This window comes from Galeopterus variegatus, unplaced genomic scaffold (assembly GCF_000696425.1).
Source record: "Galeopterus variegatus unplaced genomic scaffold, G_variegatus-3.0.2 Scaffold471, whole genome shotgun sequence".
In the NCBI taxonomy this organism is placed as follows: domain Eukaryota; kingdom Metazoa; phylum Chordata; class Mammalia; order Dermoptera; family Cynocephalidae; genus Galeopterus; species Galeopterus variegatus.
The window spans coordinates 336,290-353,887 of NW_007726582.1; the positions used below are offsets into that span (position 1 = coordinate 336,290).

The 17,598-nt window shown below is 46.2% G+C and overlaps 1 protein-coding gene and 1 non-coding gene across 2 annotated transcripts in view; both read left to right on the forward strand.

Annotated features, from left to right (window-relative positions):
* The window catches only part of EMILIN2 (elastin microfibril interfacer 2), a 61,299-nt gene that overhangs the window by 6,103 nt on the left and 37,598 nt on the right, over window positions 1-17,598 (forward strand). The window contains exon 3 of the mRNA XM_008569164.1: window positions 16,136-16,311. Within this exon, the coding sequence (XP_008567386.1) occupies window positions 16,136-16,311 (176 nt within the window). The remainder of the gene's footprint in view (window positions 1-16,135; window positions 16,312-17,598) is intronic.
* On the forward strand, window positions 14,993-15,067 carry TRNAT-GGU. Its single transcript has one exon. It is a non-coding gene; the product is annotated as a tRNA-Thr (tRNA).

The window sequence follows — 17,598 nt, forward strand, 5'->3', positions numbered from 1 at the left end:
AGGAAAAAAAAAAAAAAAAAAAAAAAAAAAAAAAAAAAAAAGCCTCTATTTTATAAGGGTCCATCAAAACCCATGGGAATAAAAGAGGGCCTTCCCAGGTGGGGGGAGTGTCTTTACATAAGCCCAGAAGTAAGAGGACTGAGAAAATGATCAACAGGAGAATAAACCGTAATACAAACCAAATCATCTGGGACTTATGTGCCTGTGGTCTTTCTGAAGAGGTCTCTGAGAGCTTCCAAAGGCTCGCACGTGGAGCTGGCTGGGGTCTGGTTATTGTTGTCCTGCTTAGCTGGGCTTGATCTGGACTAAGGCTTAGTCCTGGATAAATGAACCCAAGGAGTTATTCCAGACAATTCTGCAGCATTCAAGGTTGTAAAGAGCACCTGATGTCCCCTCCACTTGAGTTGTAATTGGTCATAGGGACCTTCTTTCCAGACCTTGACCAAAACCAAATCTCCAGGCTGGATTTTTGGCATAGGCAGGGATGTGGTAGGTGTGGGTAACATACCTTTTTAATACTTCCCACACTTTTTAATAGATTCTTGGACTTCTTCCAAATGGATAATATGTTTTATGGCTAATGTGACTTCTGAATCGTGAAGGAGGTGAGTAGTTAAAAATGGTCTCACATGTAGCATCTCATATGGGCTCAGATGGAGATTGGGTTTTAGGGTTTACTAAAGTTTACTACCCTTATCCTCCCGGATCAAATACGATGGATCAGGCCAGCACGCTTCCTTTTCTCCTTGCCCTTGTCTACCTGGCCTTCTCTGTGGCCAGAAGGAATCCATCGTTCCCTTTGGCACTTTAGGGTTTACTAAAGTTTACTACCCTTATCCTCCAAAGAGCAACAGGTAATACCTGAGTCCGAGGGAAGGAGGTCTCCTGGCAGAGCTCGGCTATTGTTTTCTTTACGGTGTGATTAGCGCTTTCAACTTTTCTTGAGGACTAGGGGTGCCATGCGGCATGTAGCTTATAACCTGTGCCAACCGAGGTCTTGCTCTTTGGGGCTATTTGGGCTTTGAATGAAGGCCCATTATCACTTCGTAGGTTTGGGATTTGGGTAAAATCCATTTTCCCATCTTCTCCTGGGTATGTGCCCCAGTGTTGTGTGGGCTGTAATAGGGAAGGGGTTGGAGGCTTCCCCCGGGATTGTTTAGGGAACAAGTGGAACCAGCCCTGGTAACTTGTTTAACAGTAAGGGTCAGTCCTTTGCCAGAGAAGGACTTTGGTATCAGATCAGTCAGTGTGTCTCGCCCAAAGTGGGTGCACTCATGTAGTCCCTTAATTACCTTCTATTGTATATGTTCTGGAATTACATACTTGTCATTGACCTGATACAGCCATTTGGGCTCTGGGTCCCTCCCTGATGTTGTATCCATGTTATATCTGAGGGGGAGTAGGTTGGGGAATGGTCTGGTAACGCCATCAGGCCTGGGATTCAGGGCCATTTCAAGTTTTAACTGGGCAGCCTGCTTAGCTTCCTGGTCGGCAAAGGAGTTTCCTTTAGCTAGACTGGATTCTCTCTTTTGATGTCCTTAGCAGTGCATGACTGCCACTGACTGCTACTGTTCTTGGCTTTTTTTAAAAAGATGACCAGTAAGGGGATCTTAACCCTTGACTTGGTGTTGTCAGCACCATGCTCTCTCAAGTGAGCTAACCGGCCATCCCTATATAGGATCTGAACCCATGGCCTTGGTGTTATCAGCACCACACTCTCCCTAGTGAGCCACGGGCCAGCCCTGTTCTTGGCATTTTGACCGCTTCAATCAGGTTGTTTATCTCAGGTCCATGTTTTGTGGGGGAGTGTTTAGCAGTTAGAAGCCCCCTCTGTTTTCAGATGGCTGCATGGGTGTGTAAGACCACAGAGGCATACCTAGAGTTGCTTGGTAAATATTGACAATGCGGTCTTTTGCCAGAATTAATGCTCTGGTTAGGGCAATGATTTCTGCCTTCTGGGCAGACGTTCCTGGTGGGAGAGGTCGGTGCGAGCATACCACCGCGTAGCCTGCCCTCTGTATTCCTGATTCAGTGTAACTGCTCCCGTCAGCAAACCATTCAAGTAAAGCGTTTTCCAAAGGGATGTCTGTTAGTTCAGGTCTACAGGAGTAGACATGTTTTATGATCCCTGTACACAGAACTTTCTAGGGGCATCACGGAGTTCAGTAGTAGCCAAGCAAGTAGAGAATTACTTAAAGAGAGAGAAAAGTCTGCCTATTTCAGGACAGAAGTGAAGAAGCCAAAGGGAGAGACTGGATGTGCTCTGAGAGGGAGGGGGACATAGGCTGAGAAACAAGGGGTTTGATGAGGTGCTCCACAGATGACAGGAGGACACCTTCTGCGCCCGCCACAGCACTGGGCACCAGCAGCCCCCTCGGGCTGGAGAGACTTAGTGCCTGTGCATCTTCAGAAGGGTTTGGCCAGTGCTCCATTTGCATATATGAAGAGCCTTAGATTCCAGACCGTGAGTTTGGGTATCGTTATATGAAACCAGGTTTTATATATGTGGACATTTTAAGTTATCAATTTTGAGATCCTATAAAGTGCCTTCTATGTGCCAGCTCTGTGTTAGGGCCTTTCATGCCATGTACAAGTACTATTTTATTTAGTTCTTCCAACAGCCCTTCAGGCTGAATATCATGTCTCCATTTTACCAGTGAGGAAACTGAGATAAGCCATTCCCTAAGTGATGACTGTCCCTGATTGAGCTGCCCCCAAATCCAGGGCTGCTGGCCTCCGGGGCCTGCCTTCTGCCCTGTGGCAATGCAGAATGCATTTGTTTTGTTTGCTTTTTGCTCGTTTTACTGTGTGCCTTCAGCAGACTGCACAGTACTCAACTATTAAGAGCATTTACACCCTCTTTCGTGGATCAATTCTGGAAGCCTGAGCTGGGATCAGAGAACACCTGTGAAGGAGCCTGAGAGCCACGCCACAAAGCTATTCCTCCTTTGGGTTCCCGTCCTCACAGCCTCTTGAGCTTTCCTAGAATCTTCAGACCTTCCTTTCAAGTTTCTTTTTCTGTTTTGCTCCTTCCTCCTTCCTAGGCTCCTGGTAGGTGAGATACTGTGTTCATTTTATTCTCATCACAAGCTCAGCCAGGAGATTAGGTAGGGAAGAGACTAGGGTCTTGGAAAAATAACTTTACGCTTATGGGCTACATTTTCTACCTTTCTTATCCTGGAGAAAAATTAATAGGATTCAAACAGAGGTTATTGCTTTAAAAAAACAGTTTGCTTCTTATTAAAACCTGTTTTTCGGGTTTTTTTCCCCCCCATTAACTGATCTTCTTCCATTGACCTATTCCACCCACATTGGTACATGGTACTTGAGTTAAAATTCTGAGGTGGCCATAGAAGGGAAGGTGGGTGGCACAGGTTGTGGAGAGCTGCTCACTGCTGGGGGGAGGTCTGTACCTGTGGTAGCTCCCCGGAAGCCAGGTGGTGGGGTGGCCGTTGGGTTCCGGAAGAACAGGTAGGAAACTGAGCTTTGTGACTTCAGGCAAGTCACTAAGCCTCTCCGAGGCACATTTTCTTCATGGCTATGTTACAAGGTTGTGGGGAGGAGGCCCAAAGAAGACAGCTGACAGAACCCTGAAAACCTTCACTGTCCCACTAATGTCGGGTACACTGAGCAGGAAAGTGGCGAACGTTGTTTTCACTGTTTGTCTGGAATGTTGTCACCTCACAGGTGGTCTTGTCTTTGAAGCCTTTGGATTTGAGGTTAACGTTTACTGACATGTTCAACAAAGACTGGAGTGCTAAAGAATGAAATAGCTAACTTCAGTTAACTAAGGTAATAATAAAGACAATGACGTGCCTAAAATCAACTTTTAAAAATTAAGAGAAACTCTTAGAGATGGCTTTGGAAGCAATTTTTTTGGGGAGTGCACATAAGCAATCATGGTCTATCTAAAGGAAATGGCCCAGTTGCCCGTGGGTATTTATTGCTGCTTCTGCAGGTATCTGCGTGCCTGTGGCTGGTCAGTTAAGAAAGGTTAGCCTGGATGTTGGGTGTTGCTGTGAATGGTGGTTAACTAGTTCCCACCCCTAGGTGATCTTTCACCCAGCCACTAACATGTTTCTTTAAACATCTTTTTTAATTTAGTTGTAGGGAAAAAAAAATCCTCTTCCTCATTTGGATAATGTTAAGGTGTTACTAATGTTTGAATGTGAATAACGCAGTAGCAATCACATACAACAGTTACATAGTGCTTTGCATTTTTAAAACTTAAAACTGATAAACTATGCCCGTGTTCAGATTACTTCCAGTCTGTCACACAAACGTTCTGATTTATTGTTGGTTACGTGACTTTTTTACTACTCAGAGTTAACTGCTTCCATCCTTGATGAGGTAGTTTTCTGGGCTTTAAGATAGCAACCAAACACTTGATAAAAATGATGTAACCGAGCATGGCTTCTCCTTACAAGGAACAGTTTTCCTGAGAGAATCAAGGGAGGAGTGTAATCATTTTCAACACGACAGCAATTCATACGGAAGAAAAAATAATGAAATGATTAAAACTCAACTCTCCAGTAAGTTTTCTTTCCTTTCTGTTTTAAAGTGGTGATGGGAGCTGAAAAAAAGTAGGAAGGATTCAAATGAACCAAATTCTTGCAAATGCTGCAGAAGGCAAACTTTTCTGGGTGTGTCATTTAGAAAGACCCAGAAGGACCCAGCTGCCCTTATTATTATTTTTTCCACCTAAGAAAATATGAGAAGATGAGGGAATACGCCTGAAATTATTTGCTGTGTCGGCCTTTCAGGACAATGTATTTTATTATGCGTTTGGTTCAAAGAAAAACAGGGCAGGTGAAAGCCTTCTCAAGCTGATCGTCTTGAGGAAAGAGAATTTGCTGAGACTTCTCAACTTTTTCCTAACTTTTCCCATTTTTATACACGGTTGTGATTGTGCAGGTTCTGCTGCATGTGTGGGCTTAACTAGATTGTCTTTTACAGAGATTTACTCTTAGCTCCTTATAAAACAGGGTGCTGGACGTTTCCCTGACGACGTGTCCTGCATCTGCTGGACAGGGATGTCATTAGAGGATGGTGAGATGAGGACATGAAAACGTTTGCTAAAGTATAGTGGTGCAGATGCCACTTGTTTTTCTGCTAACTGAAGCTTTTCCATGTATCCTGACAACAGAGGACGAGAGCTGTGGCGGGGATTGCGACAGAACCCTGGCGGGCTGTTTCACAATCCAGCCCTGACCCCGGGGGACTGGTCACCGTGACAGTGCCCCTCCTGCCTGCGCGAGCCTTTAGCATTCGGAGCATCTCAGGAGCATTTCAGGATCCAGAATCTGGATGCCGACGAGATGCCGGCAGGGGTCGGGCCTGGCTCACGTCAGGTGTCTCCTACCTGGGAGGATCCTCGGTGGCTTCCTGCCGGGCGGGCGCCTCATGGCAGGGGACGACTGGCGACAGCCAGCTCGGTGTGGGAGGGAAGCGTGAATGCCATCGGTGGCTCATGTTCCGAACCACACGGCAGTTCTAAACACTCCTTGTCAGACTCATCACTGGAAAACGAATAACCTCAATTCACAGTCACTTTTTGTTGTATTTTCAAAATGCTAAGATGTCTTTGATGTTTTGTGTCATTTTACATCAAATGACAAGTTTTTTAGGATTTTAGTTATTTTTTCTATATCTGTCATTCCACGGTGTAATCGTTTTTTGCGGCCCATTACCAATTCCTCACTAGCCTCCCCCCACCACCTCTGGTGCACAAAATGGCACTTTGAAGGCTGTTATATAAAAAATCCTTTCTGGACTGTCTTCCTCACTTACTGATCCCATACCTTTAAGGGCACAAAAATAAACGTAGGGCCTGAGTTCCCAGTAGGCAAAAACAACCGGTTGTGTGTTTGAAGAGTAATCTGATACATTAAAAACAAACAACATTAGTTAAATCCTCTTGAAACTCTGAAAAAGACTTAATGTTGCTGATTTTAGTTTCTACTTGAGATAAATGAGGGGTCTTCAAAAAGTTCATGGAAGGATTTGTATTATCTTTTAATTCCATTTTTCCACACACTTTTTTGTGTTATTGGATTATCCAGATAAGACTGTCCAGCACTTCGCTTTCACAGACCTGAAATGATTTTAAAACACCCTAATGCAGAAATACAGTTAAAAAAAAAAAAAAAACTTTATTAAGGTTTAATTTACATAAAGAAACCACATATTTGAAGCTGTATAATTTAATATTTTGTCATGTGTATATACCAGTGAGACCCACATCACAATCGAGAACATATCCATTTTTTGGTTGGGCCCCCCAAAAGTTTCCTCCCACCCCTTTGTAATCCCTCCCTCCAGGGTCTCCCCACACAACACCCCCTCCCTATCACTACAAATAAGTTTGCATTTTCTAGAGTTTTGTGTAAATAGAGTCATACGGTTTGTACTCTTTTTGGTCTGGCTTCTTTCATTGAGCATAATTCTTTCGAGATTGATCCATGTTGTACTATGTATCAATAGTTGTTACCTTTTGTTGTTGGGTAGAATTCCTGCAGATGCGTGCACAATTATTTGTATATAGTTGCTCTGTAGCTGAAGACTTACAGTGGAAGACAGAGTGGGAAAATCATTTATACTCATATTGACAGTAAAGTTACTTTTCTGATTTTTCTGAAGGACCACCGAGATGGTACAAACATAACAGCTGTAGAACATTAGATAAAACCGTAAGGGAGCAAAGAAACACATTACACATTCATATCCCTGGAAAATGTTGGATTAAGGATGCATAATTAGCATTAGCCATTTAGAATTGGCAGAAGGCTCGATGGTGTTGAAAGAAGACTTACTATTTGACAACTGTTGGTTAAACAAATTATTTTTTATTTTTGTGCAAGGTCTACATCTGGCCCAGAACTAGGCCCCATAGAGATATGGAAAGGAACCCTCTCTTGCCCTCCAGAAGCTCACATCCAGTAGGTGAAATGAGACATAAACAGAAATAATTACAAAAGAAAAGGTACAAGTGAGAATTGCAATAAGAGAAACACGAAGTGTGCAGGATATTCGGAGGTGGCAGAAAGTCTTTCCAGCCAAGAGGAATCTGAGACTTTGTTTGCAACTAGTGGCTTCTTTGCAGCGCTTTGAAGGAAGGTGCTAGTTGAATAGATGCAGATGGGAGAGAAGGCCAAGGCCAGCATAAGCCAAGAAACAACAGAGCAAGGACCTGCAGGTGGGAGGTGAAGGGACATCCATGGGCAATAGGAAAGGCAGGTGTTGGCAGGGTTGGTTCCTCCAGGGGGCTGAGAGGGAGCGGTCTGCACCAGGCCTCTCTCTTTGGCTTGTAAGAAGGTGTCTTCTCCCTGTGTCTTCACAATGTCTTCTCTCTGTGTGTTCAAATTTCCTCTGCTTATAAGGACACTAATCATATTGGATTAGGGCCCACCCTAATGACCTCATTTTAACTCGGTTGCCTCTGTAAAGACCCTATCTCCAAATAAAGTCACATTCAGAGGTACTGGGGGTTATCTCTTTTGGGGAGACACAATTCAACCCATAACACCATGGTTGGGGGTTTGGGCTTTATTGTTCAGGTAAAGGGGAGTCATGGAAAGTTTGGATCAGGGGCAACATCAGAGCTGTGCTTCAAATGTTAATCTAGCAATGTGTGCAAAATGGACAAGTGGGGGAGACTGGCGGGGGTGAGGGGTGCAGGAAGGACTCTCTCAGAAAACCAGCCTGACACAGGTGTGATGGGAGAAGCCGCACCAGCCTGGTCAGGGTGACAAGCACTGCCCGAGTTAGAACACATGGCGTGCACCGGGCCTCGGACTGCAGCTTCCCCGGGAGTAATGACACAGCAGCCCCGTGGGGTCCTGAGGATGTGCCATGCGCCAGTGAGTGGAGATCTGTGGTCCTTTGTTAAGGGTACCCATAGAAAGACCAGATGTTGCAAAGGGAGGTGAATCAGTTCACAGGCTGTCGATCAAAGGCTGTGGCAGGATTGCTTTTATCCATGAGTCCATCAAGACCTCATTATTTATCACCCGATAGGAATTAACCATAAGCCTTCATGTGGGCAACTGAGTCCATTGTTATTAGAGGAACCTGTGTTTTTAGTCTTATTGCAAAATTTTGCCTTATAGTAAATAAATAAATACACCCCCTGTATTAGTCTGTTTCTGTTGCTTATAACAAAATACCTGGAACTAGACAATTTATAAGGAAAAAGAAATTTATTGCTTTCAGTATTGGAGGCTGGGAAGTCCAAAGTCCAGGGAACACAACTGGTGAGGGTCTTGGTGGTGGAGACCCAGGGGTCTCACATGGCAGAAAATGTTGGAGCAGAGAGAGAGACACTATTCATACTCTCCTTTAAAAGCCCTCAGAACATGCCCCTGACCACCATTTTTAATCCACTCACTACTGCACGGTCCTACAATCTAATCACCTCTTCAAGACTCCACCTTTCAATTACTATAATAGGATTACCCACCCTCATAACAGTCACAGTGGGGCTAAGTTTTGGGGGGACATTCAGCTCATGCACGTGTGTGTGCTGTTGGTGCCATTGTGAGTGCCCATGTGCTCATGCACATGTGTGTGCTGTTGGTGCCATCGTGAGTGCCCATGTGCTCATGCACGTGTGTGTGCTGTTATAGTTTGAAAGTGCTTTCACAGTTATTATGTAATTCTGTTCTTTCAATATCTAACAAGCAGAAGAAGGGCAAATATTACAAATCCCATTTTGTATTTGAGGTAATTGAGGATTAGAGAAATGTTCCGGTCTTGTCTGACATAACTGATCTTTGGCCAAGTTGGGACTAGCATGGTGACTGTTGTTATAGATAATAGAGTTATATGCTTATTGTCCATACAGTTCCATATAAGCATGATTGTGCTGTATTGGATACTGGTGGCTCAAGGAAGCCATAGTGTGGGGCCTGGTTCACCTGGTAGCACCCAAGGGATGCTTGCTGAGTGGATGGATTAAAGGGACAGTATGCGCTTTTAGCTTGGCTTTGCTTTTGTTGTTAATAATCATGAGAGCCGAGTTTAGTTTTCAGTCTTCAGTCATGGAGATTATAACTCAGTCGTGGAGATGATAACTTTGAACAACTGTTCTTGGCTTGTATGTTTTTTTGTTTTTCAAAAAAGATGACCAGTAAGAGGATCTTAACCCTTGACTTGGTGTTATCAGCACCACGCTCTCCCAAGTGAGCCACGGGCCAGCCCCCGAGGCTTGTATGTTTAAGATGGACATTGTGATATCTATATATAGTCTTTGAAAATAATTGTTAAGGATCAATGAAAATGCAGCGTCTTGCAGCTAAAATGAGGGTTTGTGATACGGTGGATTCCAGTTAAATCAACCAAAGTAATGGTACAAGTTGTAATTTAGATTGCTTAATGGCAATCTCAGTGTAACTTTTAAAAGTTTTTTTGCCAAGATGTAAGTGACTCTCTCAGTGATAAAAGATACTCTTTCATTTTGCGAGGGTTCATGTTCTACAACTATAAAGGTTGTTTTGGTGTTATTGGGAGATACAATAACCAAATACATAACTGCTCTTTGAGAAAGGTAAATATTAAATATATAGGGAATTATTTTAAAGATAAATTTTGTGGCTTCTTTGAAAATACAATGCTTGCTTGTGTATCTTACTTGCAAAAATTGATGGAAGGTTGGTTAGAGCTTAGTGCTGATAACACCAAAGTCAAGGACAGTTGCAAAAAAAAACCCCCAAGAAACTCAATTTTAAAGAAAAGGGGAAAGTAAGCTGCCTATATTTAAAACTCATTAACAATGTCAATTGGGCCCCTCTTCATCTCAAAAATCTATAGTATATTTGTCTCACTCCCTCTCAATTTATGAGAACTGTAGAAGCCTAAAATCTTCCCCCTAGATTGGGACAGTTCCCAAGGCTGAGGATCCTACGGGTTCCAGGCTTCTGTGGTGGCTCTCTCTGAACCAGCGTTTTATTTTATTTATTTATCTTTATTTTTTCAAAAGATGACCGGTAAGGGGATCTTAACCCTCGGCTTGGTGTTGTCAGCACCACGCTCACCCAATGAGCCAATCGGCCATCCCTATATAGGATCTGAACCCAGGGCCTTGGTGTTATCAGCACCGCACTCTACCGAGTGAGCCACAGGCTGGCCCCAGGGATAGCGTTTTATTTTGGCAAGATGAAAAAGTCCTGGACATGGATGGGGTGATGGTTGCACAACAGTGTAAATGTTCTCATGTCACAGAAGGGTACGCTTAAACATGGTGAAGATGCTAAATTTTATGTTATTTTACCACAATTTTTAAAAAGTCAGTTGCTGTGGCTGGAACGAATGCTGCTTTATGGGAACTCAGGGTAGTGGCTGCATGCCGGTAGCTCCGCCTGCACTTTAGGAGCAGTTCTGTCTCATGGGATGGTTCCCCACTCACTTCCTTGTTTTCCTTTTCCCTGGGTAGGTGGCTGTTTCTCCAGCCCTCACTAGGACACTCGTCCCCAGCCCGCGGGGAAGCACCTCTTCCTTCTGGTCTCTTTCTCCGTCCTCTGTTCCATTCCAGACCACACCGTGTTTCCACACACGCGGAGTGAAGCAAGAAGAGTTGGCTCCAGGTTTTTGGGGGCAGGACAGTGATTGGAAAGAGGGGAGTTTACTAGAAAGTCTGTTCTTGGGAGAGCTCCCTGTCAAGTGAGTGTCCCCAAGGGGGCACTAGGCTTTCGATTTGTGCAGAGTTTTAGTAGCCTGTGTCAAAATAAAATACAGGTAAATGCTAAGTTCAGGGAAAAGAGGCTTAACCTTGTGGAACAGCTGTCTGGACTATCCCTTGCCAGGGATGTATGGTGATTTTCAGAGCAGCGTTCTGCTTGTGGTTCTACAGCAGATGTGCGAGGAGAAAGAAGACAGGTTGATTGATGGGGGACAGGAATCAAGAGGTGAGCAGATGTGACACATTGCTGATTCCTTGACAATCTTGTGAATCTCCAGGTCAGCTCTGTGCAGCAGAATTTTCTGCGATGATGGAGATGTTGATGCTGTGCAATGCTGTAGCCACTAGCCACATGTAGCTATTAAGTTCTTGAAATGTGGCTATTGTGACTGGGGAGCTAAGTATTTAATTTTATTTAATTTTAATTTGTTTAAATTTAAATAGCCACATGTGGCTAACAGCTATCTTATTGGATGGCACAGCTCTCTGTCACCCCTCGGGTGTAATTCCTGTCCAGGTCATCGTGATCTGAGGGTTCTGGAGCTTGATTGGGTTCTGGGAAGACTCAGGAATCTGCTTATGGTTAGACTTGAGGATAACTCTGGGGTTTTTACTGTGGACATTGGACACCCTAAAACCTTGGCAAAGGTAGACATAGTATCATTAATTAAGTATTGTTTGATTAACTGATTATTATTATTATTATTATTTATTTTTTTTTAAAGATGACCGGTAAGGGGATCTTAACCCTTGACTTGGTGTTGTCAGCACCACGCCCAGCCAGCGAGCCAACCGGCCATCCCTATATGGGATCCGAACCCGGGGCCTTGGTGTTATCAGCACCACACTCTCCCGAGTGAGCCATGGGCCGGCCCTGATTAACTGATTATTAATGATTAATAATTTTTTATTGAGTATCTACAATAGGACGGTCACTGTGGTGGATGTTCTAGACAATGAAGTATATTCAAGCACTAAAAAGAGCTGTCAAGCCACAAAAAGACGGAGAAGAAACTTTGTTAAGGCAAAGAAGCCAGTGTGAGGAGTCTGCACACTGTATGATTCCAACTACATGACATTCCTGAAAAGGCAAAGCATGGAGACAAAAGATCAGCGGTTGCCAGGGGTGGGGGAGGGAGGGAGGAAATAGGCGGGACGCAGGGTTTTTAGGGCAGTGAAACTACTCCCTGTGATACTGTAATGGTGGGTACGTGTCACTATACTTTGTCCAAACCCATAGAATGTACAACATCGAGAGAGAGCTGTGGACTCACTCTGGGTGATGATGATGTGTCTGTGCAGGTTCACGGATTGTGACAATGTGTCACACTGGCGGGGGATGTTGATAGTGGGGGAGGCTGTGCATGGGGGCAGGGAGAGTACTGTACCTTCCTCCCAATTTTGCTGTGAACCTACAAGTGCACTAAAAATAAAATCTAAAATGTAAAAATGGGGATGTCGTAGTAAACAAAACCAACAGGAATTCTTGCCCTAATGAGGTTTACGGTCTGGCAGGGAAGCCGGATGCTGAACAAGCTAATGCAAGTGTGAACTGCAGCGTGTTATGAAAGAGGTCTCCACGCCAGTCCATAGGAAGGAGTCTTTGTGGGGGGGACTGATGTCAGATGGAAGCACAGTCCTTTTACCACATTCTGTTTTAACAGGGACACTTCTACTCATATGGTCCCTGAACTCTGATCCAACTTTTCCAGACCTATTCTGGCCACTTTCCTTCTCGTTAGACTCTCATGGGCTGATGTGGTGCCTTGACACGGTGGCCAAACTTGTAAAAATGGTGACCCTTTGCTTCACCCTTAAAAACGGTTTCTGAGGAAGAGGAGAAGAAAGGAGAGCTGGGAAGAGGGTGGACAGCTCGCAGGGCTAGGTGGCAGGATCAGGGCTGCGGGGCAGCTCATGCCACAGTCCCAGGGGCCCCAGGGGAGCCTGTGGCAGCTGTGGATGAGGCTTTTCAGAGGGACAGGATGCTGGGACACTCCCAAGGGAGACTGGGAGGGGAGCCAAGGTTGCAGCCTCAGCCAGTTCTCCAGCTCCTCCTTGACTCTGTCCCTTTAAGCCATCGGTCCCTTGGCTTGGCCACCCACACGCTGGGTGCAGTTAACTGACTCAGTGAGTGTCTAGTGAGCATCTCCTGTGTGCTTACAGCCTGGTGGGCACATCGGGCTGCTTTGGCTCAGCTCCGGTCCCCCTGCCTGGTCCTTCCGGCCCCTGGTGGCCTCCGAGACTCCGAGACTCCGGGCTCCCGGGCCCAGTGAGGAGGGGGATGGCTTCTGTGGAGGGGAGAGGAGCCTGGGTCTGGGGCTTCTTCACTCTGGCTGCACTTGACAGTTACTTGGGGAGTTTTTGAAAGATATGGGCACCCCCCTGCCCCTAGCGATTAAGTTAGAGTTTGGGAGGGGTGAGGACCTTGACTTTTTTAAACTCGCTGGCTAGGATGTTTTCCAGCAGTGTCCTGGGTGATGGAGGACGGAGGCCTGGGAATCCCACTTGGTTCTTCCCTGCCTTCTGGGGAAGGAAACTTCCGGCTGGCTACTGTGTTAGCGGGAACCCACTTTCTACTGGGAAGATCCCGGCAGGACTGTGGGGCAGGACACCCCCTCTAGCTTCCCCCCAAAGCCCTGCCTGGAGGCGTGCGGGCTGGCTAGCAGGACCTCTGGGGTCCCCGCGGTCACAGTGCGTGGGGAAGTCCCTAGGTGAGCTTTCCCACAGCTGGAGGGAACCTGATCACTTCCAGCTGTCGCCCCCCACTAGGAAGGCCTCTCCCCACGCTAGCCTTGAGGACCGGTCAGGAACGCCATCAACCCAGACTCCAAGGCTGGAACCCTGACAGCGAGCTGATTAGGGCCGGGTGGGAGCGGGTGGGAAGTCCAGGGAACTTTCCAAAGTTATGAACTGGCTCCAAAATAATAACTGCCTTTAAAGAAAACCATGAAAGAAAAGAAAACAACAACAAAAACAAACCTGAAAGTGTACTGGAGAAGCAGGGTCTTTCTTACACTCTGGCTCGTGCAGTTGGGGGTTAAGGCCCCGGGGTGGGGTGGGAGGTGTCCCACTGGGAGGTGTCCCGCTTACCCTCCTGGTGCTGGCTCAGCCACGTCCGAAAGGGTTTCATACAGGCCGTCATCGACTGGCAAAGGAACAAAACCCAAGAGCAAACACATTTTCACATAGTCTTAAATGCTCAGAGGAACAGAGTTTTTCTGAGAGTACACATTTTTCTAGCATTATGCTGTACTTGGAGTATGCAAAACAACGAAGTGGAATTTTTCTTTTTTTTATATTTTCAGGGACCACACAGAGGACTCTTTTGGCAGGTGGGGTGGTAGGGGGCCGAGGGCTGGTGTGTACCTGGATTGAATTAGATACTCAGGTGTGGCTGCCGAATGGAGGGGTCGGCAACCTTCTTGCTCAGCTTTTTGGGCTTTCTGGAACATCTCCAGGTGGAGCCTCTTCCTCCAATTTACAGCAGTTGCCAGAGAGAGTCTCTACTTCTGTGTGCTGGGAGGGCTGTGTTGGGTACAGGGGAGGACACACGGGTTTAATTTCCAGCCCTGTCACTTCCTGACTGTTGGAACTTGGACAAATCACTTAACCCCCGAGCCTCTGTTTTCTCATTTGTGGAAAAGGGAGAATGTAAATAGTGGGGCCTTGATGGAGGACAGGGTGGGAAAGAGAGCAGTGAAGAGCCGGAAGGGAGGTCTGTGGCCCCTCCTCACCCCACCCCTCCCTTGCTTTTCTGTTTTACTTATTGGGCTTTCTCTTCAGTTTTCCTTGAAAAAGTCTCCCCCAAGAGCTTCTCAAAATCCACATGCCTAGACCCATTTTTTCACAGTTCCCTGGGTGACCCTGACAGCCCAGGTTGAGAACCACCACCCTAAAAGACCAAGCACGACAGGATCAGTGAGAGGTGTGGGGCGCGCTGATGGGATTGGCTCTCGCGGCCCTCCTGGCATACTGCAGGGACACCTCGCCTGTCCCACGGGAGTAGATCCTCACATTGAGGGTGTAAGTGTTGCAGTTTTGACCCCTGGGGAAGATGCCAGGGGTCCATTACATTTAGTAATTGGAGATTTTCTCAGGAACATAACTTTGAAGTCCACCTGCCGCAGGGCTGGTGCCTGAGATGGAGTCGCTTGGCCAGCTGAGCCCCTGTAGCAGGTCATCCCATCCCTGTGAGCAGCACACGGTGACACCGAGGAAGAGAGGGCCAGCGGCTAGAGCTAGTGCAAGAAATGAGGAGAGACGAGGTCCAGGACAGCGATGCTTCCAAGCCAGAAAGTAGAAGCTGGGGCAGGGGCTGGCTGGTTGGCTCAGTTGCTTAGAGTGTGGTGCTGGTAACACCAAGGTCAAGGGTTCAGATCCCTTTACTAGCCACCTGCCCCCCCCCAAAAAACCCCCTAAAACCCACCAAAACACAAGAAGAAGTTGCAGTAGATTAAGGAAGGTCTTTTCTGTGTGGTGTGGCTTTTTTGTGTGTTGGGGGCTGGACTCCTGACTCTGTCCCCGTGAGCATGCGGGGCTGCTGGGCTGTTGCCTGCTCTAAGCCCAGGCCAGCCCTGGTCTGGAGGACTTTCCAGCTCACCACAGGAGCCTCTGTGGTGTCCCAGAGCACAGGGAACGTGCACTTCGAACAGGGCTTTCTGAGCGCTTCCAGCTCTGCTTTGTGATTCCTGTCATCGGCAGAGTGGACCAGGGCATCTTTAGAAAAAGGTCTGAACACAGACAGTGTGGGAGGCTGTCCCCAAAGGCTTCTGGCCAGCTGCCTGGGCACACGTTAGAGATAGAAGCACAGAAGTAAATACAGGGGTGTTTCTGGAGACAACGGTGCCAGGGATGTTTCTTTAAAACACAAAACAATGGGCCGGCCCGGTGGCGCACTCGGTAGAGTGTGGTGGCGCTCCAGCCGAGGGTTCGGATCCCATGTAGAGACCGGTCCACTCACTGGTTGAGCGTGGTGCGGGCACGACACCGGGGGTTGCGATCCCGTTGCCGGTCAGGAAAAAAGACAAAAAGGAAAAAAAAAATAAAAAATAAAAATAAATAAATAAAACACAAAACAAAACAACCCTGAGTTACACCTGAAAAGTCCCTACAAAGCTGTGAATTGTAGAACAAAAGTTCAGTTTGGGGCTGAAAATTATCTACATCAAATGGGAATCGTGGAGCCCGGTGTCTGTAAGTCGTCTGTTTCCCCTGCCTTAGTGGGAGCAGGTGGAGAGACGGGGCAGGAAGCCAGTCCCCAGCAGGAGCCCTGCCTGCTGTGGTTTTGGCTGAACCCCAGGGAGCCAGGGCTGGCCCGAGCAGACCAGTGATTAGTCCAGGTCCGCCTGGAGAGAACAGGCTGCATGCCTGGATCCTCGTCATTCAGGTCCAACGCTGGGAGGACCCAAAGTGCTGGTAACAGCAGCCAGTAAAGTGAGACACCATCCTTTCCGTCCGCAGGTATCGGGTGAACTTCAGACCCAGATATGTCACTAGGTACAAGACAGTGACACAGTTGGAATGGAGATGCTGCCCTGGCTTTAGAGGGGGAGACTGCCAGGAAGGTCCCAAAGACCCCGTGAAGACTCCCCGCCCCACGCCTGCTCGGCCTCGAAACAGCATGAAGAAAGCCACAGGTAACTTCTCGCTTGCGCTAGGCTATGCGTGGCCACCTCCTCTGTTTTCAGTGTTCCTTCAAACAGGATTTGTGTCCACAGTGTCAAGCTTTCCAAGGTCTTGAACACACACATGCCCACAGTAGGTGCAGGTGGCAGACAAATTTATTTGCAGGAGCAATGGTAACCTGAAGACAGACTTTCTTGCAAGTACAGTGAGTTGCTTTGTTAGGCCCAACTTCTTACTTCTTTAGAAATCAGGGTGGGAAATGCTGATGGATTCAGACTTGTGTAGCCTGGAGGCACAGATGTGAAGATTTTCGAAATTAATGGCACTCTGTTTTTACTCAGCCCAATAAACCTGAATTTAAAGGAGTTAAAAGTTGTTTTTTTAAAAAATAAACAGATTGGGCCGAGCCCGTGGCGCACTCGGGAGAGTGCGGTGCTGGGAGCACAGCAGCGCTCCTGCCGCGGGTTCGGATCCTATATAGGGATGACCGGTACGATCACTGGCTGAGCGCGGTGCGGCCAGTCTCAAAAAGGACAAAAATAAATAAATAAATAAATAAATAAACAGATTAATTCTCATTCTGTTTGGGATGAGATATTTGCAAAGTTAACCCCCAAGGTAGAATTTCACCTGAAGTTCACCTTTGCTTTTAAGTGCAAGAGAATGATTTTTATGGATAAAAATTTTTTGGCATTTTGCTCTGCAAAACTTCATCTTCTTAAGTTGAGTCACAAAAATGCAGGCTAGGTTTTCTTATAAAATTAGATGTTTAAGTCATCTTTAAATGATTACATTTTCCCATGAGGTGTTATCAGTTTTGAAGCTGGTAGTGCTCCCAACATTGTCTGTAAAATAGATTTTTAAGTAATTTTTTATTACAAAGTAACTCAATTAAGGAATGTTTATAAAATATAGGAAAAATATTTCAGGACACATCACCTCACCACCAAATGAGAACTACTGTTACCATTTTGTTGTAGAACATTACTCTCTTATGTCTGTATATACATTTTGTTAAGGAAAAATGTATTCGCTCATCCCTCACATACTTATTGAGCTTCTATGCCCGGCAGGCTCTATAGGTACTGGGGATACGTGAACAGCAAGGCAGACACAGTCCCTGACCTCATGGGGACAAACTTTAGACATGTGCTTATGGTAAATCATGACAGGTGCTAGGATGGGGAGCATGAGGTGGGGGCTCTTGGATCATAGTAGCTGATTGTTGTTTTGTTTAGTTTTTAGTTTTCATTTTATCAATGGTTTTTTTTTTTTTTTTTTTTTTTTTTTTTTTTTTC